We start from the raw sequence: 25682 nt of genomic DNA on the forward strand, positions 1-25682 counted from the left end.
TAAATTCTTTTTTGCTTTTGAGATACGTTGCCGTCCTATCCTTGCCCCATAGATTCTTAGTGTTTAATTTGGCTGGTGATGCCTGGCACTAATACTTCCCTCTCTAGCATCTTCTCACTTTGGCATGGCATTTGAGTTCCAGTCCTTTCTTATGTCTTACCATGACTTCCTTGTTTGCTGTGCTCAACTGTCCCCTCATACATAGTCTTTTGTACATATTGCCTGATGCTTCCTATACAGACCCTTTCTTCCCACACATTCTTCTGTCTCAGTCAATACACATGTGACATTTTTGAAGCTTTTCCTTAGACTCCAAGATCAAGTGATAATATGCCTTCTTTGCATCCGTAGCCCGTTGTGCCTACCCTTGCATAGTGTTAATAGAAAGGCAGTTGCAATATTTGTCTTTCTCACTGAGAGCAGTCTATGCTTTCAAGGCATTCCTAGTGGGGTGTGTGTGTGTGTGTGTGTGTGTGTGTGTGTGTGTGTGTGTAAAATATTACATACTACATATGTAATAAGCATTGGTTGTGTGAGAATGAATGAGCCAGAATACCTCTTCCAACCTGCAAAAATCACACCAATCTGATTAAACCTTTCTGCTAGGAAATGGAAATGAATCCAAATGTTGAGAGCCTTTGGAAAAGATGGTATAAAGAGATAAATTTTATGTTCACTGGCAGGTTTATCAGCTTAATCAGAGGGCTACACCTCTAGGTCACACTAGCTTTACCCTTTGTCAAGCTAATGACCTTACCGACTGGTACTTTAATCATGTACCATGGCTTTAATTGAGGGTTTTTACAGTGTATTTTCAAAATATATTCAGTTGCCCCTGCACAGAGAAGGAACTCCAAAACCAGATGTGGTGGCGATGATGGGCACTTGGAGGCATTCTGATTTGTGTACCAAACTAGCCACATTCAGAAACTTCATTTACTGGTTTGTAAAAAGTTTTTCCTCGCCAAAGAGAAGGGCAGGAGAAATTATTTAAAACTTGGAAACAAGCTGTTGCTTTGAAAGTTGTATTAATATTTTTTAGAATATTTCAGAATGATAAATAAAACATGATCCAAAATAAAAAGAGAGGTTGGATTTTCTTAGGTGAGATTAAGAATGACTATCATGATTTGCTTTGTTGTTGCTGTTTTTGACAGTATCAGAACTAGTAACCTCTGTTTTCTCCTGCATCTGCAAAACCTGGATGAGCTTCCATTGTGAAATTTTTTGAATTAGCTTTATGCTTGAGGGTACTTGCCTATATAGTGAACTTTGAAAAGCATCTAGGTACCTTTACCTATCCACTCAAGCAAGAACTATAGACTTGACTGTAATCGGATGGTACAATTCACAGCTGATTCTGTCACTAGCAGCTGTGTGACTGCAGACAGGATACCTAACCTCTAAGCCTTATTTTCTTCGTTTGTAAAAAAGATCAATGTGTTTGGGCACATGTAATGATAGCAGTTTTCATCATCATCTTCATTGCTGAAATCTTATCATTAGAAATTAATTTCATTAGGTTAAGAATCTCCTTTTTAAATTTTTTTAATGTTTATTTTTGAGAGAGAGATAGTGTAAGTGGGGGAGGGGCAGAGAGAGAGCAAGCAAGAGACACAAAATCTAAAGCAGGCATCAGGCTTTGTGCTAATAGCACAGAGCCTGAGACAGGGCCCAAACTCACAAACCATGAGATCATGACCTGAGCCAAAGTCGGACACTGAGCCACCGACTGAGCCACCTAGGCAACCCCAGGTTAAGAATCTCTTTTAAGATGCAATTTTCTTTCTTAAAAGCACCTTAACACTAATTAAGGCTATGTGCAAGTGCAGTAGTAGACTGTTACCTTACAACACAGCCTAAGGTCTTATTGTAAAAGAGTGGGAAGAAAGGATAGAAAGGGACTCTGAATGGCTGGATACTCCCCCAAAGTCCCAGAGGAAGATAAATCATCAGGAATTAGACCTGACACTACTTTGTCTTGACCTCAGCTTTTGGTTCTTCTCTCAGAATCTGAAAGCCATTTACTTCCCCTAACCCTTCATTTCCCTCCTGGTGGGTCTTTGACTGTTACATGTCAGGAGTGGCTTTATCTGCCCTCCGGAAAACAAAGGTACCTGATGATAGGGGCCGCAGCACTTGAAAAGCAGAAGGCAGAAGTTCTGGGTCAACTCTGTCAAGGGCCAGCACATAGACTCATACATTTAGAATGGAGGGAAGATGCCATTTGGCAGTCCTTTGTTTTGCCATGGAGTGGCATAGGCTCAGGCTCTCTTGAAATAGCAGAAACCAGAGGGGAGCAAAGTAATCACAAAGAAAAAAATAATTGAAAAACATAAAAACTATGTGATATCACACCCCAACATGGAAACCTGTCAAGGGTCATATGTGTTGTCAGATGTTTTGTCATGTCCCTTAAGATAACGAAAAAACATCAGTAATTATAATCGCAGCAATAACAATAGTGTATTATTGAACACACACTTCATTCCAGGGCCAGTGTAAGATGCTTTAGTGGATTTTCCCTCTTATTCTCCACAACAACCTCATGAGGGAGTTAAGTTATTCCTGATTTTATACATGAAAAAACACGAAGAGAAGCTAAGTAATTTGCACACAGCTACACCACCTAACAAGTAGAGGCACCAGGAGTACGTATGAACAATGGGACTTTGGAACCAGCTCTCTCAACCACTGGGCTCTACTGCTTCCTTCTCTGATCAGTGATTCTATGGCCATGTCTACTGTCCCATAGTGGCCATCCTTCCTGGAGGTTCCCAGCTAAGACATGAACCTGAGCTTATGCTGAGGAATAACTCCCATGAGGTTTTCTGTTAAGACTACTGAGTGGTACCTTCACTGTAGCCTTTGCTCTACATAAAGGTGGAGAAAAAGAGACATCTTATGCATCCATAGCTACACTTGAGATACAGAAATTGTATGCACTACACAGCCAGGAAGTTACACCAGCATCTCCCAAAACTGCTTCCCATGGAGATGTATTTGACCACAGGCCTCCTTTATTTTCCCTACCACAAAACCTGTTAACCTAGAAGGGAGAACTTTACACTTTAGAGTTTGGAAAATGCTGTTTTAGACATTAAGATACTGATTGGTTACTTGGCTAGCTGCCTGGCTGGCTGGCTGGTTTATGGAATTAGCCTAAGCATGATGCTTATAAATCTTGAGAATTATAGAACCTTGGCTGACCTCAGTCAAAATTATTTTGTGCCAAGGTTTCTGCCACCCCCACAGGCCCCCCAACTTTTTATCGAAGTGTAACATACATACACGAAAGGTACAGCTCAATTAATTATCACATCTACTCAGCCCCCAGAAGACCCCACTGTGCTGCCATAATAAGTGCCACAAACTGGGTGACTTAAAACAACAGAAATTTATTGTTTCGCGATTCCGGAGGTTAGAAGTCTAAAAGCAAGATGTCATCAGGGCCACGCTCCCTCTGAAATCCATAGGGGAATCCTTCCTTGCCTCTTGCTATCTTCTGGTGGTCTTTGGGCAATCTTTGGCCTTCTTGGCTTGCGGCTGCATCATTGCAGGTCTCTGCCTCATTGTCACATGGTGCCTTTCCTGTGTGTCTCTGTCTTCACATGGTTTCCTTCTAAGGATAGCAGTCATATTGGATTAGGGGACCATCCTAGTCCTGTATGACCTCATCTTACAGGACTAATTACATCTGTAAGGAACCTATTTCCAAAAAATGGTTATTTTCTGAGGTTAGATTTCAACGTGTCCTTTTTGGGAGGGGGACGGTTTGACCCAGACACCCCCATGTTCCGCTCCAATCAGTACACCTTCCTCCTTCACAAAGGTAACAGCAAACTGGTAAATAATAACAACACTATACCAAATCAGTGGTAATGAGCAAGGAGATAATGATGTAGACATTCCACATGCTCTGCCTAGACATACACATAGAATTTTGACTTTCTTGGGGAGCCTGGGTGGCGCAGTCGGTTGAGCGTCCGACTTCAGCCAGGTCACGATCTCGCGGTCCGGGAGTTCGAGCCCCGCGTCAGGCTCTGGGCTGATGGCTCAGAGCCTGGAGCCTGTTTCCGATTCTGTGTCTCCCTCTCTCTCTGCCCCTCCCCTGTTCATGCTCTGTCTCTCTCTGTCCCAAAAATAAAATAAAAATAAAAAAGAATTTTGACTTTCTTGGCCCTGCCTCTAGGTACTGATTTTGATTCTATTAATTACTTTATAGAGTCTCTCCACTTTTGCATCCAGAAGTTTCTCCTACAACCCTCAGTCAACCTATTTGCAATTTAGTACTGTTAATCTCTTCTGTGTTATACTAATTTTTTTTCAAGTAGTTGTTTACACAAGCTTTCAAGAACTGTTTTTAAAAATGAGCATTGCTTACCCAACTAACATGGATGGATCTAGAGGGTATAATGCTAAGTGAAATAAGTCAGTCAGAGAAAGACAAATTCCATATGATTTCACTCATATGTGGACTTAAACAAAACCAAGAAAAGAAGAGAAAACAAAAAACCGATTCTTAAACACAGAGAACAAACTGGTAGTTGGCAGAAGGGAGGTGGGTCAGAGGACGGGTAAAACAGTGAAGGGGATTAAGAGTATACTTACCATGATGAGCACTGAATAATGTGCAGAATTGTTGAAGTATTATGTTGTTCACCTGAAACTACTATAGCAGTGTGTTAATTATACTTGAATTTTTAAAAAAATCTAATTAACACAATAAATCAGTATTGCTGAAAACATTTTTTATGTTTAACTTTTTCAACGTTTTTTAAAATTTATTTTTGAGAGACAGAGCACAAGTGGGTGAGGGGCAGATAGAGAGGGAGACAGAGAATCTGAAGCAGGATCCGGGCTTTGAGCTGTCAGCACAGAGCCCGATGCAGGGCTTGAACCCAAGAACCATGAGATCATGACCTAAGCTGAAGTTGATGCTCAACCAACTGAGCCACCGAGACGCCCTGAAAACACTTATGTTTTTATCTTATTGTCCTACTTTCATAAGCCTTGGAGATCTCCTCTTGCTTAATTTGGGGGGAGTGGGGGTCTGGCAGAACAGTATATTCTTAAAGTGTCCCTCCCATATAATGAACTGATACGTTATTGCAGCTTCCTGAAGTATTATCTTATCTACTTAAGAAACAGCAAGAGGATTTATACAGATTACCATCAGCATAAATTTAGTAATCAAAAATAAGCCTAAATGTTAAGAGCATTCAGAAACAAAGTGAACAATTTTATAAACAAGAAGGCTTGTTTTTCCTAAATCCTATAATTAATTTTTTAGGTTTGTATATTTTTCCTAAATTATTCCAACTGGAATTAGTCCAACTGGTTTGAATAAAGATTAGAAAAAAAAAACAGTCTTACAAACTAGTGGTATAAACCTTTGCAACTAGATGGTTTTGACTAGTGAATGAACAAAGGCTCATAAGCATTTCTGTGACTTGGCAAAGTCACATAGTCAGAGATACCAAGGACCAACCAGACACTGAGGAAAACTCAAAGCAACAGAAGACTTATTTTTAGGTGGTGATGTTTTAAATCTAATCTTAGGAAGAAATGCTGTTAATCCTTGGGTCAAATTACTATAAAAATGATATATTTTGATCTGAGATAAGAAGATAGGAATTCACTGTCAAACACCAAAACGGATAAAGGAGGGTCAGAATTCTTTTGAGTACCATGTAATTGCTGCCTGACTTCAAGCACTGTCCAATTTCACTGGAAGATGCACTGTGTAGGTAGCTATGAAAGCAATTTTAAGGCAGATTTTTATTTACACTTCAGATATACTTCACCAGCCTTCTCATTTCCCATAAAACATTTTATGGCAAAGGCAATTTAAAATTTTTTTTAATTTATGTTTTGTAAAGAGGATAAACCAGAAACTAATACGTCAAACTTGCTGCTTGATGCCATATTGAGTCCCAGAAATGACCTGGCATTATGAATGATTCTTCTTCAAAAGGATTAATGAATACATAATGTTTTTTTCTCTTTCTTTTTCTAGCCAAGGACCCTTGTCATCCATTAGAGCGGTAATCAAGAGATGTAAGTTTGGTTTTTCCTGCTCTGTATTTTCCTCTGTGATATTTTAAATAATGGTCTAGATTTCCAGCAAGTTATTGTATTTGATAAATCTTACAAAGAATCCAAAAAAGTAGCTTTTCACTTCTTCTGAGAAGTAATAAACCATTTCAGACAAGCAGCTAGTTTTTCAGCTTCCTTTTCAACTTTCATTTATTGATAAGCCAGTTCCTCAGAATAATATTTTTTCTCTTATTATAACTAAACTTTTTAAAAATCTGGATAATCTGTTCAATTTTTATGATCTAATATAAATTTTATGTAACCATTTTCAATAGGTAGAGACATCTGATGGATGCAAAAAATATATCAAACCCTGTCCTTTTTGATTCATTTGCTTCCATGGTGTTTTTATTTTAATTTCTTAACATTTATTTATTTTGAGAGAGAGAGAGAGAGAGAGAGAGAGAGAGCCAAGGAGGGGCAGAGAGAGAGAGAGAGAGAGAGAGAGAGAGAGAGAGAGAGAGAGAATCCCAAGCAGGCTCCATGCTGTCAGCATAGAACCAGATGTGGGCTCAATCCCACAAATCATGAAATTATGACCTGAGCCAAAATCAAGAGTCAGGCGCTTAACCAACTGAGCCACCCAGGCACCTCTCCACAGTGTTTTTAAGTAACGATATAAATGCCTGTGGAGGTTGGCTCACTTCCACATACAAGATACAAGTGCCGTAATAGAATTCTCTCCAAAATGGTACATTCATACTTTCATCCTTACCTCTTGGTTAAAGCTTTACCAACCCTGTTGGTTAAAACTTGCTCTTGGTGTAAAATTTTAATAAGCTTTTTAACATAGGTCTCTGCAAATTTCCCCTTTCAAATAGAACATGGACTACCTATTACAAACAGAGATAAGGAAGGGATTTTTTTTTTTAACCAGCAAAAATGAATTTGTTCAAGAATAGCAGAGAATTGCAATCCAGGACCCGCAAACTATAGCAAAACCATAGGCAAGTCTTCAGAACAAAGGACAGGAACATTCTTTTATAGAGAAAAGGTGGGGAGATGGGAAGACTGTTATAAACAAAAAGCCCATGGGAGTAAGCTGAGGAGTAAAAAATATAGTGGCTTCTTACTGGCTGAGTTATGGCTGGGCTTGTGCTAGGGAGAAGTAAAACCCTCCTTCTTCCTGATGGGATAATAAAATAGTATCTGCTGAGGCCCATCTCTTCCTGTTGGATTTGCAGTTGACAAGTGGTAGAACTTGTCTCAACTCCATTCTTAATGAAGTTGCCCATAAGAAAGGGATTTTTAGATGTTCTTTGCATTGTTTGAGCTGAGGTCACCACCTGAGGAGAATGTATCATAGTTTTAGAAACATAATTTGTAATATTTAGAATAAATTTAGGATATCCACAGGTTCTAAAGAGCATACATTTGAACCATTGCTGTGCAGATTTTGTAAGGTGGCAATACAGAAGGATATTCCACATTTCTCACATTTTATTTTTGTTGGTGGTGAATTATAAAGATGTGGGAATGCCAGTGTATTTTGGAGGGACTTCAGATATGAAAATTAAAAATTCATGCCTTAGAGCACCTTGAAGTGGTGGGTATGTGGAGAAGACAGGGCACAGAGAGAATTTAAAAAGAAAATTAGGGTCTGGAATTTAGGCAAGAATATTTTGCTGGAGATATAATTTGGGGTAATCAAGGCAAAACGCAGCAGTAGCTAAACACTTCAAGAAAAACGTACAGGCTAGAGATGACAAAGGACAGAATCTTGGGAAGTGACATCTGAGGCCAAGCTCTGCCTTTAAGGTGCCATAGGGCAAAAGATGAATGACCCAAAAAAACCTCTGCCCTACTAATAAGGAGGAGAGACCGAGTCCTGTCTACTAGCTTCTTACTTTTCCTCTCTCTTGGATTTTAGGACTTCTTTTTTTTTTTTTTTTTTTTTTTGTTTCAACGTTTATTTATTTTTGGGACAGAGAGAAACAGAGTATGAACGGGGGAGGGGCAGAGAGAGAGGGAGACACAGAATCGGAAACAGGCTCCAGGCTCCGAGCCATCAGCCCAGAGCCTGACGCGGGGCTCGAACTCACGGACCGCGAGATCGTGACCTGGCTGAAGTCGGACGCTTAACCGACAGCGCCACCCAGGCGCCCCTTTAGGACTTCTTTGTCGGGGATTGTAATTTGTACCTGACTCCCCATAGATCCTCCATGATGGATCTTGCTTACCTTAAGGCCCCTGTGCCATACAAAGTGTAAGGAGAGGGCAGTTACGGTGGAGTGGGCAAAAACCAGGGATGGCTTTGTGTTTAAAGGTCAAGGGAGAGGAGGTTTTGGTTTTTTTTTGTTTGTTTGTTTTTCAACGTTTATTTATTTTTGGGACAGAGAGAGACAGAGCATGAACGGGGGAGGGGCAGAGAGAGAGGGAGACACAGAATCGGAAACAAGCTCCAGGGCTCTGAGCCATCAGCCCAGAGCCCGACGCGGGGCTCGAACCCACGGACCGCGAGATCGTGACCTGGCTGAAGTCGGACGCTTAACCGACTGCGCCACCCAGGCGCCCCTAGGAGTTTTTTTTAAAGACTAAGTGAACCACAGATAACTCTTCATGCTGCAGCAATGACAAGCCAAAGGTAGCTGAGAATAGGTCATTGTATGTGGCCCTTAGGTGGTCAGTGGTGACCTCTGAGAGAGCAGCTTCAATAGAACATTGAAGTTGGAAGCCACACTTCAATTTAAATAATGAATGGAATATGTGGAAGTTGGGACAGCGGAGCAAGGCTGCTCTTCCATGGCATTTGGTGGTAAACACAAGAAGGAAGGGCTGAGGAGTGTCAAGCAGAGAGGAGATTTGAACATAGACTGTTCAGGATAAGGAAGCTTGGAGACGTTTGCAGGCAATAGTCAAGGAATCAGTGGAGAGATCAGAGTGGAGCATAAAAAGAGGAAATTGGTGAAATAGGGCCATAGCGAACAGGACAGAGGAGATGAAACAAAGGGAGAACTCTGCCTTTGAGGTATCTTTAAAAAAAAAGAAAAGACAAAACTAAGTTGTGTTTCAATTTTTATGTATCAGTTACTTAGCGTACACTAAAGAAGTAGTTGCTGGTAGTGTTTATTCCTGGATGTTTAGGCAAGGACACCAGATAACCTCATGTGTTGCTGTGTAAATACAAAATGAAAAATAATTATGTCATCCCCTTTTTCACTTTTTGCCCATTCTGTAAGAAAAAGTTGCAAACAATTTTTGTTCCCCAACCCAGTGAAATGTTTGTTTTACTCTCCCATACTTAGTCATCTTTCTCTGGCAAGGAGAAAGACTTCATCACATTTTTAAAGCAATATTCCTTCGCTGGTTGTATTTTAAATTCTTCCATAATGATACTCCTTCCAATCAAGCGTTGAGGTCCATTTTGCATTCATCCTCACGAACCCTAAATACTGTGGGTAAAAATCTTGAAAGTATTATAGTTGGATATATCTGGAATTTCATACTTTTCCTTTCATTAACTTTTTGAGAGAAAATTGTATTCTGAAGTTTAGAGTCAGCTAATATTCATTGCATACTGTAAGTTGGGAAATGTTCAGATAAATTGTAAAGCAGTGCTCTGCATGGTAGATGTTTAACCCCATTTTACAGATGGAGGGTCACTGAGTTAGAAAAGGTTAAATGGCTTCACAAGGTAGACCTGAGATGTGAACCCAGACTTCTGACTACAAGGCCATTGAGCTTTCAACTCCACAGATGTTCTTGTTACCATGTCAGACATGTCTAACTCATACCCAGTCTCAAACAAGTGTAGTTACTTATTTTCTTTTATTGTGATTTTCATTGGCAAGGTGGTACTATAGCAAGGATGCTTATAATATAATAATCCTTCTATGTGTTTATTTCTTCTGGTCATCATTTAGCCAATAATTTTGAGTTATTTAGAATTAGGGTCAACATCCAGCTCTCCTAGCTCCAAAAGGAGTTAAACTGCTTCAAGGAACAAACACTCCCAGCCCTTCCCATTAATAGGCTGTGTGACCTGGGATAATTCATTTAACCTGTCTGTGTCACAGCCTTCTCATCTGTAAGATTGGAGTAGGATGATCACTGAGGTTCTTTCTTGGCTTATGATCCTGTTGGAATTTAGGAGGATTCTTTATTAGTGCTAATATTGCAAATCCAGATCTCAGGCTTTTATAAACAGTTGAGTAGGAATTTGTTTTGTACTTAGAATTTAACTATATGAACTAGAAACGCTTGAAAATAATTCTTGTCATTGTAAAATGATACGATAACTTTAACTGCGGTCTTAATCCGAAATGCAATTTGTGGAAGGGACTAAATGGAACGTGTTCCTCTATATGGGCATTGGTGGCAAATTGAATTTTCCTGGCAGCAGCTACACCAAATCCGTGTAATCTGGGAAGGTGAGAATGAGAGGAAGTGGATAGTTAAGAAATTAGCAGGAAGAGTGTGAGACACTGTATGAAAATCTAAAGTGTTTGTACCTAGTAAATTTGTTCAACACTGACAAAAAGTGTCAGTCATCCTATAAGGATCAAGAGAGATTTCATAGATGAGTAAATGTGAGGGAAAAAAAATTTAAAGCAGGAGACAGGAAAGCAGTGATTCTCAAAGGATGTGGAGGAGATCTGCAAGTAAGGTTGAGAGACTTTCTCTTGCTCATCCTGCTACCTCCAGAATGGGAGGACCACTCTGCTAACAGTGGTCACTAACCACCGCTGGTGTGAAGGGGGAGAATCAAGTGAAAAGCCACTGGTTTGAGAGAATGTCAATAGACTACCGGATTGCCTTTTAAGTACTTCGTTCATACTTTAAAATTAATCCCTATTGAAGTAGCAGAATGACTTTGCAAAATAGTTTTTAGACTTTATTTTTTGCATTGTTGTTAAAAACTGTAGGTAGATTTGTTTTTACTGGGGTTGTGTGGGTGGATGTCCCAGTCGGGACAGATATATCTTTGCCGCAGCAGATTTCTTTACTCTCTGAAACTGGTACATCAAGTTTTCTTTTCCATCGAAGTGTGCAGAGTTGGGGAAAAACAGTGGAATGGCAGAGCAGTCCTGTTCCTGAATTCCTTTTAAAGCATAGGCAACTGGTTCACTCTTTTTTTCCTCCCTTTCCTCTTCTGTAACCCCTTCTTTTTTTCCCTTAGCACTCATGAATAGTGCACAGCAAAAATGCCCCGTGGAAGAGGTATGTTTGTGACAATAACATAATGTCTTTTGATAGTGTTGTGTCCGCTGATTCTGGCTGTCGTGATGGTGGTGATGTGATTGATTGTAGCCCGCTTGGTGAGCCTCTGACTTAATGAACCCATTCTTACGAATCAGATGCACCACTCAGAGCTTGAGCCTCTCTGTCCTCTTTTATTCCAGTAGACAAAATGCATCTCAGCTTGGTCTAGCTCTTGATAAAAATGTAACAGTCATATCAGTTAATGGTATGAATCTAGGACTCCTGAGACACTTTGCCAGCCCAGCAGAGGGTCAGCTGCCACAGCCTCAACTCCAGCCTCGGTTTCCTTCCCACCCCCCACCTCCATCCCCACCCCCTGCTGCCTGGCGTCGGCAGCCTGCTTGTTCAGGGAGAATCAGGAGTTAATAGGAAGAAAGAAAGGATTCATACCCTCAACCTTTTCAAATCAGAACAACTGAAAATGTGGAGTACTGGAGAGATATGAAGGCAACTGATAGAAATAGTTTAGATCTGAAACAAATTCCCCTTTGTACACGTATCTTTGCAGTATAGCATTTAAAGATTTTCTTAAAGGAATCATTAGAATGTGCTTCTTGAAAATAGGAATAATGTTCCGTTACACATATGTGTGATATGTGACACCATTTTCCAGATCTTATGATTAAGACTTGACTTAGTTTTAAAATAAAATTTGCAGAAAGTGTCAACCATCTAGCTTTTTGAGTTTGAAGCTTGAAGGAAAAGTCTGTGCTGCATGTATATAATATGTACTATAAACATGTTTATAAAAGTGTTTTGAACAGTTTTTACATTATTATTCTCTTTAAATTTAAGTAGTAGAACAATTTAAACGTTATAAAATTCTGGAAAAATTAGAAAATAGATGAAAATTTGACCCCTTTCACTTTCTTTGCAATAGAGTTGTAAATAAACATGACAAAAGTATAGTCATATGGATTAAAATAAAAATTTTTTCTGCCCATTGTAATTCATGTCATCATCATAAAGCTCTTACCAAGCAGTTTGTGTTTAATAGCTATCTTCCTTTCTCTTTCATTCTTCAGATTATTTTCAGAACCATGGAATGTGCTTTCAGGAGTTTTTGAAATCTGTATTTTCTTATGTAATTCAAATATATAACCATAATTTTATGCCATATAAAAAGATAATTTTGATTTGCTTTTCTACTTGTGGATGTTAAAATTCATACATTTTCATTGATTTCAAGTATAAGTTAATTTTTTCCAATAATGTATCCTATAAAAATGTAAACCTTTATTAAATGTACTGATTTTGTACTATACCAGTTTTTTTTTTTTCTTCTATAGCTTCTCGGACTTCTTTTCAGAGCGAGCTTCATCGAGATAGGAGGTATGGTTATAACAGAGGTCATATATTCCGCTAATGAAATCAAAGTGTGCTGTCAGTTAGCAAGTTAAATATTTCTCTTTCATAAGCAATGTATAACATAAGCAATGTTCTACCTCATTGGTATATTTCCTAATTTAATCTATAAGTTTGAAAGATGGAAATTTTGCTGGGAGAAGAAGCGATACAAACCTCAAAATGTTCTTTTGGCAATAATTATTTACTGAAGTTAATTTTTTAAATGTTTATTAAGCAACTGGTATATGTAAAACATTGTTGTAACTGCTTCAAAGAAATGCTTTGTACCTCCCAGCTACTTAGTAAATGTTGCATAAGTAAATGGATGACAAGATAGAAAACTGAATGGAAGAATAAGGAAAGAGAAAGAGTCAGGCTGGATAGATAGCTGAATGGATAAATGGCTGGATGGCTGGTTGGAGCAAAGGCAAGAGGAAGGAGGAAGTCACTGAGTAGATAAAAGGAAGGACCAGTAGGCAGGCAAATGGATGGAAGCATGGACAGGTGGATAAATAGATGGGTGGAATTTTATAAAACAGGGACCCTGCTTTCACATTTCTTACAGACTATAGTATACAGTAATGAAGAATGAGGATTTTAGAGTCAGACATACCCAAGTTCAAATTTTGACTTCACTGCCTTCTCACTGTGTGACCCTGGGCAAGCTGCTCAACCTTTTCTAGCTTCTGTATCCCTATCTTTAAAGTGTTGCTAATCAGGGGCATCTGGCTGACTCAGTCAGTAGAGCATGCAACTCTTGATCTCGAGGTTATAAGTTTGAGCCCCATGTTGGATGTAGAGGTTACTTAAAAATAAAGTTTTTTTTTTAAATGCTGCTAATCATACCTATCTCAAGGCTGTCATAAGGATTATTACATGTGTAGTGCTTAACATTTATTAACCAGTAACTCCTATTATGCAAATAAAAGTTGTAAGCAGGGGTTTTTAGGTATTGCAATTCACATTTAATCAATAAGCAGATTCTACTGTTTTATGGGCTAGCATGAGAATGTGTGTATATGCCCAGTTTTGATAATAGCAGTGCTTTTTATTTTTATTTTTATTTTCTGTAGAGTGCTAGAGAAAGGCAGAGCAGATATCAGTCATCATCCCTTTTTGTTAGATGAGAAAACTGAGGCTAAGAGAGGTCGATCATTTGCCCAGGGTCACACAGTTGGTATTAGTTAGGAAATCAGGTTGAGTATTAAGTTTAAACATGAGAATGTAGAATCAGATTAAGAAAATGGTGAATCACTGTGGCTCCTCAGTATTAAAAATTAATTATCAAATTCATATACAAAACTGACCAGGAGCACAGACACACATGTCACAGTCTGGAAGTGAACAAGGAAAGATAACTTTGAATTGGGGTAGAGTTGGGTGAGGAGGAAAGGATATTCTTTTTATATGGTATCGTGTCTGAGTATATAATTTATAATGGCAGAAAACTAAGCAATTGTACTTCACTGGTGTACTTTTCTACCTTGCCATATATTTATGTTTGTGGTATAGGCTAGACAGTAGAACCCTGGAATGAAGAGATTGTATGGGGCCTAGTTAGTTCTTATCCTTATCAACCAAAGAAGAGCTAAGTGGGCCCAGGGTACATCTCTAACATTGAGGCCCAGAGTCCTAGAAGATGACTATCATTTGCTCCCTTGATAGCCCAGGCCAAACAGGTCATTTCTGTGATTATGGCAGTTCTTATGTAACTTTTGGGGGAGAGGTGGTTGTTTTCATGAATCTTTGACAATTTGCAGATAGACAATAGCTTGTTACCGACCTGCAAACCCTCACTGAGGTCTTGTCTGCTAGGCGCCCAGAGATTACCATTGTGGCAGCTGAGCCCCTAAGGCCAGCCTCGTGGTTTCCAGGAGCTCCACCCCCAGGATTGGGATTTCCCCCACCTTCTGCAGCAGGCCCTTGGAGGCCCAGTGAGCTGGTTCCTGCTGAGGTAAATAAGTATCACATTATCTCTTTGCATTTTATTTTTATTTTTTTAATGTTTCTTTTTTTTGAGAGAAAGAGTACGTGTACATGCACAAGTGGGGGAGGGGCAGGGAGAGAGAGAGGAGAGAGAGAGAATCCCAAGCAGTCTCTGTGCCTCCTGGAAGGATTCTCTTCTCTCTCCTCTCTCTCTGTCCCTCCCTTGCTCATACTCACTCACTCTGTCTTTCTCTCTCTCAAAATAAATAAATAAAACTTAAAAAAAAAAAAGAGTCAGATGCTTAACTGACCGAGTCACCCAGGCACCCCTACATTTTATTTTTAAAATTAAGTTCAAAGACAAGAAAAGTGAGACGTTTAACATTTTGGCTATTTGTCCATAGATGTCTAAAATCTTCATTCTTTATTTTGCAGCTCCCACCATCTTATGAACAAGTCATAAAAGAAATCAACCAAGTTCAAGTTAACACTAGGAATAATAATAATGCTGCTGCCACTCCAAGGCACACAATTACTTCTGCAACTCAGACTGACTTTTCAGATGAAATAGACAACCATCTGCCTCAAAGTAGTGCAAGTAATTTGTCTTCCCTAATTCTGACCTAGTTCTAGGAAAGTAATCAGTAGGCTTCTAGCCTTTAAAATAATTTGCAACTTGTGCATAATTCATTGAGCTCTGCTTCCCAGTCACTGTGATCACTGTATGCTTTCTTTATTTTGACTTGGTGTGATTATTACAATAGATCATTCTCATGAGCCGCAGGCCCAATCTCTGGGACTCACCCTAGTTCATATCACAAAAACATCATCCTTTTAACTCATGGTTGTATTGCTGCTAATCTTCTGAATTCCCATTGAGAAGGATGTTATATTTAGCAATGTAACTTTGATGGGATGTTAAAGGTGGTTGTCCTGTTAAGCTTTTAAAAAGCATTGTGTTCGAATAACAGAGATGAGAGTATGTTACTTTGGAAAAGTAAAACAAGAAATGTTGGAATCCTGATGAGAGAGAAAGTGTTTGCGTGATAAATCTACTGAGAATCAAGAATTTAATGGTGTTTTATTTAAAATAATTGGTAATGAATATTTCTTTTATGAATAAATACAACTTGAAGAACACTCTTGTGAAAAGCTGAATATAAACATCTCCCCCTTGATTTTGGAATTACTTTTTACCAATTAAGGAAATCAAAATCTCTTGATATTCTACATGTATATTTTTAAAAAATCTGTGTATCTTCTATTTTTTTTTCTTTTAAATTATAATGGTGCAACTTCTTTGTGTTGCTTTTGGTCTTGTCAGCACTACAGGCACCTCTCAAGCCTCTCCATCCTTCCCCAGTGGTCTCAGCCAGTGATCGTCCAACGGATGTGCCACCTCTAATAGTCTTTGATATTTCTGAAGAACAGAATTGTCCAGAGAACTCCAGTGCTCCAAGATGTCCAGTGCCAAGACCAAGATCAAAAGCCAACCTCAGACCAATAGCCAGAGATAGTCACATTAAAGAGCAAAATCACCAGAAAATTAGCCTTGTGGCCACAGAAAGGGAATCCTCCCCGAGCGAGCCCCAGTCTCTGTTGGACAGCACCAACGACTTGGATAGTCAGGCAGTGATGAACATTATGAACACAGAACGAAGCCAAAATAGTGTTGTTTCAAGAATCAAAGCATTTGAGGGTCAGACAAATAAAGAAACCTCGGGACTGTCTGTGAAACCAGAAATTGTTCCCCGCACACTCCCCCCAAGACCTGCTGTTCCCTCAGGGAAACCCACAGTGGCTCCCAAACCAGCTGCTAACAGAGCTTCTGGAGAATGGGACTCCTGGACTGAAAACAGACTCAAGGTGGCCTCTTGGGAGGGGCTCACCCCACACCCTCCACCACAAGAGGTAGGGAGCATCCCAGTAACCAAACCTGAATTGCCAAAGAAACCAAATGCTGGCCTTATACGAAGTGTTAATCCTGAGATTCCTGGAGGGGGACCTGTGGCCGAGAGCCCTGATGGTGGGAAGAAAGTTCCAACTCCTGCTCCTCGGCCTTTGTTGCCGAAGAAATCGGTTTCCTTAGAAAACCCCAGCCCTGCAGCTTTGCTGAAACCAGTCACCATTCCTCCCCGACTCTCAGTGGCGTCACAGGCCAAAGCATTCAGGTCACTGGGAGAAGGACCCTCAGCCAACTCCACAGTTACAGCTCTGCAAAGCAAACCTTCAGGGGACATCGACCTCATCAGTTTTGATGACGATGTTTTACCCACCCCACCCGGGAACCTGGTTGAAGAATCTGTTGGTTCAGAGATGGTTCTGGGTGAGTAAAAATCAGAAGTGGAAGGGAGTGTAAACGCCTCAGAGGGCATCTTGAATGGCACTTGCTGTTTTAGTTTCTAACACATAAGTTATTGAGTTGTGTATGTGTGTGTACACATATGCATATGTGTGTATATAGAAGATAGAAGCACAGAAAGTTTAAGAAACATGGAGCTGGGTAGGAGATAGAGACAGAGAAGGAAGGGAAAATATGGGATGGGGGGAGATGGAGATGGAGAAAGAGGGAGACACATGTTGATGACTGTTGCATGAGCCAGGAATAAGCAGACTCGGTCTAACGACAAAACTAGGTGTGAGGTTGGCTCCCTTGCTTTGGCAGGTGGAGATTCAAGCATCAGGGGAACGCAGGGGAAATTTCTCATAGATGGGAAATCATGCAGTGGCCCCAGAAAGGCTCCTCAGGTTGAACCAGCCTCACTGGGAGTGCCAGAAGAGATGCCAGCCCTGGGACAGACTCTGGCAAGAGCAAAGCAAGGAATGAGGAGGACCCAGCCATATGCTGCAAATTTTTTTTTTCAGTAATCTTCACAGAACGTCTTCCCTTGGGAATGCAAAGTTTTGTAAATAAAATACAACAGCTGTAAGTTTCCTGCCAAGATCAGGACAATTAAATTTCTCAAGAGGAAATTCAGAGAGTATGTTTTCTTTCCTCTCACTGTTCAGATGGAGAATATGATCATAAAGCTTATCTTTGATTTGTCAGAGTAAACTGCTTTACTTGTCATTGAGGATTCCTTTTACTGCTGTTTACTTATTTAGGTAAATTTTGTGAACATACAAGCTTAATAATATTTTCAAAACGTTAGCTGTCATCTTATAAATGTTTAACATGCATCAAAATGGCATAAGCTCTGTGATTCAAAACCAAATTCTGCACAGCACAAGTGTATTTTAAGTGATAACAAACATATTTATTAAATATTTATCCTGCACACATTAAACTGGCTATAGCTTGCGTCTTGTCTATAAGGGGTAGAAGGAAAGATGTTAGAATATATTAAGATTCGGCAATGTTCCAAACCCTGTGGTAGATACCCAGACATACATCATTTAATTTCATACTTGTAGTAAACCTCTGCAAGGGGTTGTTGTCCTCAGTTTGCGGAAGAAAATGAGACTGAGAGAAATCAATGGGTAACTTGCCCAGTGTCCTAACACTAACAGTTTTCAAGGCATGATTCAAACTGTATTTCTTTTCAGTTTTATTTATTTATTTTGAGAGAGAGAGCACACACAAGAGCAGGGGAGGGGCAAAGAGAAAGGGAGAGAGAATCCCAAGCAGGCTCCATGCCGTCAGCACAGAGCCTGACGTGAGGCTCGATCTCACGAACCATGAAATCATGACCCTGAGCCAAGATTAAGAATCAGATGCTTAACCAACTAAAACGCCCACGTGCCCCAAAACTCCGTCTTTTTATTCTAGATCTAGTATATTTTTCATTACATTATGTTGCTACCCAACATTTTCATGAATCATTACACCAGGGAACACTTTGAAAACTTTTCAAGTCTTTGTTATGTCATTTTCTTACTTAAACCTTTTTGGTGCTACAAAGTTCAGGGTGGGACAGGGATGGGTAAATCCAACAACAGCAAGCTGAGAAGAGGTGGAAATGGTACAAGCCAAAGAAATACCACCTTTTGTAGAAACCACTAGATTCTGTGGGGATGGCAACTTGGTTAATAACTGCTGAAAATTTATTCCATGTCATCAAACAGATAATTACAGTCATCTTCAAAAAGGTCAACCATATACATTCCACATGAATATAGTCTCATGCTTCATACTCAGCCTTTTCTGTTTCTTGATTTCTCCCGCTTCACTACACAACATTTAATTATTTAGGCAGTCTTTCAGCAAAATGTGTAATTTGTTTGCCCTCCCTGACTTTAACCATTGCTCTCAACTGTGGAGTTGTACTGAACATTTACTCTCTCTTCTTTTCTAACCTGCACATCCCATAGTAACTCCATCATATACCCGACCTTCCCTAGAGAATCCTAGAGATCATCTTTGAGTCTTCCTACCTGTCACCTAGTGGCTGTTTGTTTGGACTTGGAGTGAGACGGGCCAGAGTCTACCACTTAATTGCTGTGTGACTTTGGGCAATTTACTTGACCCCACAGTGCCTCGGTTTCCTCATCTATAAAACGAGGTAATAATAACTCCTCATGGAGGTAATGCAAGGATTAAATGTGATTATGCAGGGAAGCCCTGTCCCAGTGTCCGAAACATGGGAAGTGCCCATTAAGTAGTAGTTATTATTGTTACTTCTTGCCCTTAACATCCGATTAGTTACCAACTCCTGCTGGCTGGTTTAGCCTTCTCAGTGGTTCTTGAGTCTTCCTCTCATTTTCATCCCCCCTCTGCTGCCCCACATTAGGACTCTGGCCAGATTACTGCAGTGGCCTCCTAAATTGAGCCCCTGCTTCTGTGTCAAACCTATCATCCTCCATATCATGGCTTCCCAAGGGATTTTTTTCTAGAGTGTTCATTGGACCTCGTTGCTTCCCTGCTTACTGTCCTCCAGAGGCCTTTAGGATCACCTATGAATTCCTCAACATGCAGAGAGATTTTTGTTTGTGTATTGATTTGGGGCTTTGTGACTTTTTGATGGTATATCAATAGCGTTGTCTTTGTAAATAAAGGATTATGGTCTCTTTGTGAAACCTTACTCAATCATCCTGGCATTAGCCAGAAACTGGGAGAGAACATGAGAAAAAGGAGAGGAACTCACAAATATGTCTTTCCTTCTTTTCTTTCCCTCAGAAATAAAGAAAATCTAATAAAGTAGTTTTCATAAAATGAGGTTGCCATATTAATCTCAGAAAATAGAGATCAGAAAATACTGAAGCTATGAAAACATTATAAAGATTAGAAAAATTATTAAAGGAAAACTCATAAAACAAGCAATTTAATATTGGATTCATTTCTTGGGTAGAATGCCTTCCAGGTTAATGTAATGGAGCTGAGAAGTATTAGCAATTCCTCTTCACACCTTTACAAATCATACCCAGTTGTCAAAAAAAAAAGAGGCAGAATGCCTTGCTGTCAGCTCCATTACACAGCCCAGAATAATAGTTTAGCAGCCAATTTCTGCTATTAACAGAACTCAAGGGAAGGAAATGACAGAAAAGCAAGCCAAGGATGGTGAAACTAATTATGATGACAAGCATATTATTAGAGACAGGTAATGGGCAGAAAACTACATTATCATCAGTGTTTTTCTCAGCCCAGTAATGAAGACCATGCGGATATAGGTGTAAAGGGGCCTACTTGTTTGGCAGCAGGTGTAGAATAATTGGTTTGGTGTGAGGGCCTAGAAGGAGGGCAGAATAAATACTGCAAATAAAGGTGGAGAGAAATGCCATGCACCTTCCTTAGATTTGGGTAGGAGATTTTTTCTTCTTCTTTGAGATGCTTTGTGTTTTTTTTTACTGTAGAAACAAAAGCAAACTGGGTAAGAGAATTGTGGCATTGTTGTTCTTAACCCCTTCTGGGTCACAGAACTCGGAATCAGCTTATCCTGTGAATCTTTTATCTCCTTTGAAAATAGCCCCTTAACTCATGTATGTACAGTTTTCAGAGCTTCAAGGGCTTATTCTTACACCCCAGTGGAGGGCTATTGCTACAGAATATTGCAAGTAACCTCCAGTGGACTGCTTAAATAAATAATGGTACATCCACAATACAGTGGAGGATTGTGTGTTAATTAAAAAGGAAGCATACCACCTATTACCTCCTACCAACCTCTAAGATATTATTAGGTGAAAAATGCAAGGTACAGATAGCATTCATGGTATTTTAGCTACTGTTTATTTAAAACACACACATTCACATATGTAGTTTCTTTGGAAAGATGTATAAAAAGTAACAAAGGTAGTCTTTATGAAGGAACAGGATTGGCAGGAGAGGATGGGGAACCTGGTTTTCGAACAGTGAAACATAAGCAGAATTAGGATGAAAAGCTGGGAGAGTTAGCTTTTGTCATCTTTGCCAGAGAGAGAGTGAGAGTGAGAGAGCGAGTGAGCGCTGCTTCCCATGTGATCCTCAGTCTTGTGATGAGTAGAAATTTTAAAATAATAATACATGATTTTTCTAAATTGCTGTATTATTCAAGATTTCAAATCGAAGCTAATTATTTTGAACTGCATATGTCTAAAGACAAATTCAAAAACATAGATGTATTCACAGAAAATCCTATTAAATAAAATCACTGAGGAACTATATCCAATAAACAGTTTTAATTTTTCTAGTTATCTTATAGAAAGTTTTATGGCTATTATTGCCTTTAAAGACCAACTAAAGGAACAAGAATTTTCGCTTTCCTCGCCTTATTTTTAAGTGGTTTTTGGTTTGGTTGGTTGTCAGGGTTGTTATTTCAGCTTAATCTTGTAACTTTTTTCTTGTGATTGGCTTTATCTTACTGCATTTTTTTCTGTTACAAAGTAATGTTACACTGCTATAACAAGTCAACAATGCAAACATCTAGTGAAAGAAAACAAAATGTATCTCCCTCCAATCCATCCATATCCTTCGAGGAACCCGTGTAAACAATACTGTATGTAGCTTTCCATGTCTTTGGACATTTCAAACCAAAGCTTACAAACATGTATACATACATGTACTTTTACCTACCTTTACAAACAGTTTTACCATACTATACCCTTGTCTTTTTTTTTTTTTTTTTTTTTTTAAGAGCGAGAGTGAGGGGTGGGCAGAGGGAGTCAGAGAATCTTAGCAGGCTCCGTGCTCAGCACAGAGCCCAACACGGGGCGCAGTCCCAAGCTGAAATCAAGAGTTGCACACTCAACCAACTAGTGGACTGAGCCACCCAGGCGCCCCTGCCCTTTGTCATTTTTTATTTAACAGTGAGATTTATGGACTTCTTTTTAGGTCAGTAGGTCTAACTTCTTGTTTCCTTATACCTGCCTGATATTTCTTAGTATGAGTGTATCATAGTTGATTGAACATTTCCCCTGTTGATGGATGGTGCTTTTAGATAGTTGGATTTCTTTTTTCTCTACAGAAATACTGCAGGAAACACTGTCATAAACATTGCCATTTCTACTAGTGTTTTTATTTCTGAGGAATAAATTTCCAAAAGTGAGACTACTGGGTCAAAGGTTATGAACTTTAAACATTTTAATGGTACCAGTGATTCAGTTCTGTGCTTGACAATGCCTGGAGTTCCCAAACATGAGATGCCATCCTTATTTTATATATTGCCCACTTAGATATTTGTTAGAAAAAAATAACCCTGTTCATAAATGGACATAACAAGTAAACTTCATACTAGTGTAGCTAAAGAGAGATTTGCATAGCATCATCAAGATGAAAATCAGGCCTCTGGTCCCACCTTCTTATTGAAGTGATGCTATTTGTCCTCCCCACTAATCTGCACACCTTGTCTGCATTACAGCCCTGGACAGCTCGCAGACAAGAGAGGCAGATGCTGAGCTTACTGACTCGGTGAGCACAGCTGGGGCAGGTCATCAAACAGACCCACTCCTGCCAAATAGCCTGCAGCACTAGAACGCTGAGATTTCCTTGCTCACTGTATTGAGAAAGAATTTTTTTCCAGAGACATAGTAGAATAATTTTACATGATCTGAGTGCCAATTATTAAAGAGTAGCTAGTGATATTAAAGGTAAAGACGGAGAAAGAGTAGATAACTAGGAAGGACACTTTGAATACTTTGTTATATAAATTGTATCTATACTACTTCAATATAAGTCCTTAAGGTTAAAAAAAAAAAAAATCACTGGACCCTTGGATGCAGAAGATGAGGTTACATACTGTGCAGGATTTGGGGCAGGTGTCTGAGGCCAGTCCTCCAAACAGAGAGCATAATTTGGATGCCCCCTGTGATTGGCAGTGTCTTTTCCCTTTTTGCCTGATGCCTCCCCTTGTTCGTGCTCTCCCTCCTGGAATGTGAAAGAATGTAGGTGGTATACTGGCTCAGAATATAATAGGAATTGGGAAATAGCTGAGGTCATTCCATGCTCAAGATTTTCTTCCCCCTCCACACCCACCCAAAAAGACAACATCAACTAAAAGCCTGTACTAATAATCAACAGATTGTAGGCACCAGAAGGAGCTATTAAAGCAGAAATGCCACTCGAAAGGTAGAATACAAGTGAACATTTAACAGCCTTAATCCTTTTTGTGAATTTTTGGTGCTTTTCCCAGTAGAAAACAAGAGCCCTGAGAGAATGGGATGTGACAACCAAGATAAGGGAGAGAGAGGGCAGTCAAGTCTCTGAACCAAGTCTCCACCGCTGCTGGGGGAAGAAAAATGGGTCCTTGGGAGTCAGTGGGTTCCAACAAGGGCCTAGGAAGCCGAGTAAAGGCAATGACAGGGAGAGAGGTGACCAGAAGGGAAAGATCAGCACAAAGGAAAGATGCTATGTTTCTGTGTTTGAATAAAATGCATGCCAGGATTACATAGGGTCTTCAGATTCTCTCGTTTTAGCTAGTATTACTCAGATGAACCATTCAGGGAGTCCACATTCAGGTAATATTTGCAGTAATGGGCTTTAATACAATTGCACCTATCCCCTGTTATCCATTACTGTTTCCTAGAGACCACGTGTATATTATTGAAGTTGGAAGGACTATTAGAATATGTAAAATCCAGTTGTTGGAAAGATGACCCTAGAGAACTCCCCTCCCTCACCCCCTGCACTCCAGTTTCATGCTGCAAACTGCTTCCCTTCTGCCCACACCCAGAGTCTCTAACCGTGCTCTACGTTTTCCTTTCTCAGTAGTACTTTTCATGTAATGTGCCACGTGACCGATGTATCTATTATATTTATTGTTGATTGTCTTCATCTCCCTGATGGAATGTAAGTGCCGTGAGGACAGAGTTCTTTGCTGTTCACTGAAGTATTCCCAGCACCTAGTATACTATTTGATTCGTAGTAGGCTTCCAAGCAATATTGAGCGGACAAAGTGAAAAAGCAAATTACAAAGAACAACATAAAGTCCTGCTTTTTTGTTTATCAAAATACCTGTATAACAATACATGTAATGTAGTAAAAAAAAATACCAAATTTTAATTATTACTGAAGGGATGGGATTATAGAAGGCTTTCCATCAAATATTTCTTAATGTTTCCCATTTTTATAATAAATACTCTTTTGGAGTAAAAAATAATGATATAACAAAATATAGAATTAAAAAATTTATTTAGACCTAAAAGGAGCTTTCTTTGTTTTGTGAGGACATAGGTTACAGTGGAAGAAAGTTACATTATTACAAGATCCTTTTTTTCAAGTTTGATACTGTTGTGATAATCTTGAGTTGGTTTTTTGAACATAGACAAGATTGCTTCATTGTGAGCTAATAGGTTTCCACAGAGGACTCCTCTAATTTTTTTTTGTTTTTCTCACTAGCCAATAATAATAGTTTTACCTGGCATGCCATCTCAGGGCCATTCCTAGGCGGTAGATAATAAAATGGGATTGTACTTTACCATAGTATCTTCCCACCTACCATTGTTACTGGCACATGGTAGACATCCTATATGTGAGCAAGTGGCTAGTGAGCGAGTGATGCCTTTGGTAGGATGTGTAATGGTAAGGTTGCCTGAGAGCTGCATGGAAGGGAAGGTCAAGTATCTAGGGGCCGAAAGGCCTTCTTATCGTTAGCTCAGCTCTTCATGTATCTTGAAAATAGCTGCTCAGCAAAAGGTGCTTATTGAACCACAGCTCATAATAGGCAGAACATGAATGCTGTTCATCACAGGAGTTATGCTGTACATTGTTTTTATAGGGAGTATCTCCCTATGGTTAAGATTCCATAGAACAGGTGCAGAATTACAGCATATACTCATTCTGCTTCTTGGTGAGTAAAGGCAAAGGAGGCCTCAAGAGATCCTGTGTGCTACAGAGAGTATCCATTATACAGCATTTATTTTATTTTTGCTAATCTACTTATTTTTAGATTTCTCATCTTTAAAAAAATGATATGGGCATTTCCCTAAAGTACTGAAAAGAATATTTACATTAAAGAAAAAAGACGGTTTCTTTCAGTAAAAAAGTTTGGTTAATTATGTCTCTATTTAAAATACTTTCTCTAGGGGCACCTGAGTGGCTCAATCAGTTAAACATCGACTTGGCTCAGATCATGATTTCACAGTTTGTGAGTTCGAGCCCCACATCGGGCTCTGTGCTGACAGCTCAGACAGAGCCTGGAGCCTGCTTTGGATTCTGTGTCTCCCTCTCTCTCTCTCCCCCTCCCCTGCTCACACTCTGTCTCTGTCTCAAAAATAAATAAACATTAAAATTTTTTAACAAAAAATAAAAATAAATAAAATACTTTCTCTAAACATACACTGTCAATTTTAAATGAATCACTTAAGGTGGAGAAATGCCAAGTCCTGTATCCTTGCCCCCAAATGAAATATTTGAAGGAAGAAGTCTTATCTTATTTCAAAGATAAAACATTTTTCATTTTCATGTTAACTGAAGTGTGGTTTTACTGAACGACTGACACTCTGCCCAGCAAAGTGTGCCAGGCACACTCTGTATCAGGCACGGTGCTAGGTAGGATGAGGGCCCTTGGTGAGCCTTGTGCCTGAGTTCTGGGACAGGCACAGGAGTGAGGGGGGGGAGAAAAGGCCTTCTTTCCTGGGGGATCTGGGAGGCTTCACGATAGGGGGAAATTGGCTCCTCGTTTCAATTGCCCCTCATTTTCAGGCAACACTTGCGAAATGACTGTACTCCCTTGAAGGATTGCTTCTTCATAATTCAAGAT

General features: G+C 39.5%; 1 protein-coding gene across 2 annotated transcripts in view; it reads left to right on the forward strand.

Annotated features, from left to right (window-relative positions):
• Nucleotides 1-25682, forward strand: part of SH3D19 (SH3 domain containing 19) — a 97136-nt gene that overhangs the window by 34369 nt on the left and 37085 nt on the right. The window contains exons 3-8 of one of the 2 annotated variants that reach the window (XM_045055779.1): nt 6020-6060; nt 11219-11259; nt 12591-12633; nt 14464-14602; nt 15010-15163; nt 15899-16900. In XM_045055779.1, the coding sequence (XP_044911714.1) occupies nt 11244-11259; nt 12591-12633; nt 14464-14602; nt 15010-15163; nt 15899-16900 (1354 nt within the window). In that variant the 5' untranslated portion in view covers nt 6020-6060; nt 11219-11243. Of the gene's footprint in view, nt 1-6019; nt 6061-11218; nt 11260-12590; nt 12634-14463; nt 14603-15009; nt 15173-15898; nt 16901-25682 lie in introns of both variants that reach the window. The other variant, XM_011281619.4, reaches the window with a different exon arrangement.

The sequence above is a fragment of the Felis catus genome, chromosome B1 (assembly GCF_018350175.1).
Source record: "Felis catus isolate Fca126 chromosome B1, F.catus_Fca126_mat1.0, whole genome shotgun sequence".
In the NCBI taxonomy this organism is placed as follows: Eukaryota; Metazoa; Chordata; class Mammalia; order Carnivora; family Felidae; genus Felis; species Felis catus.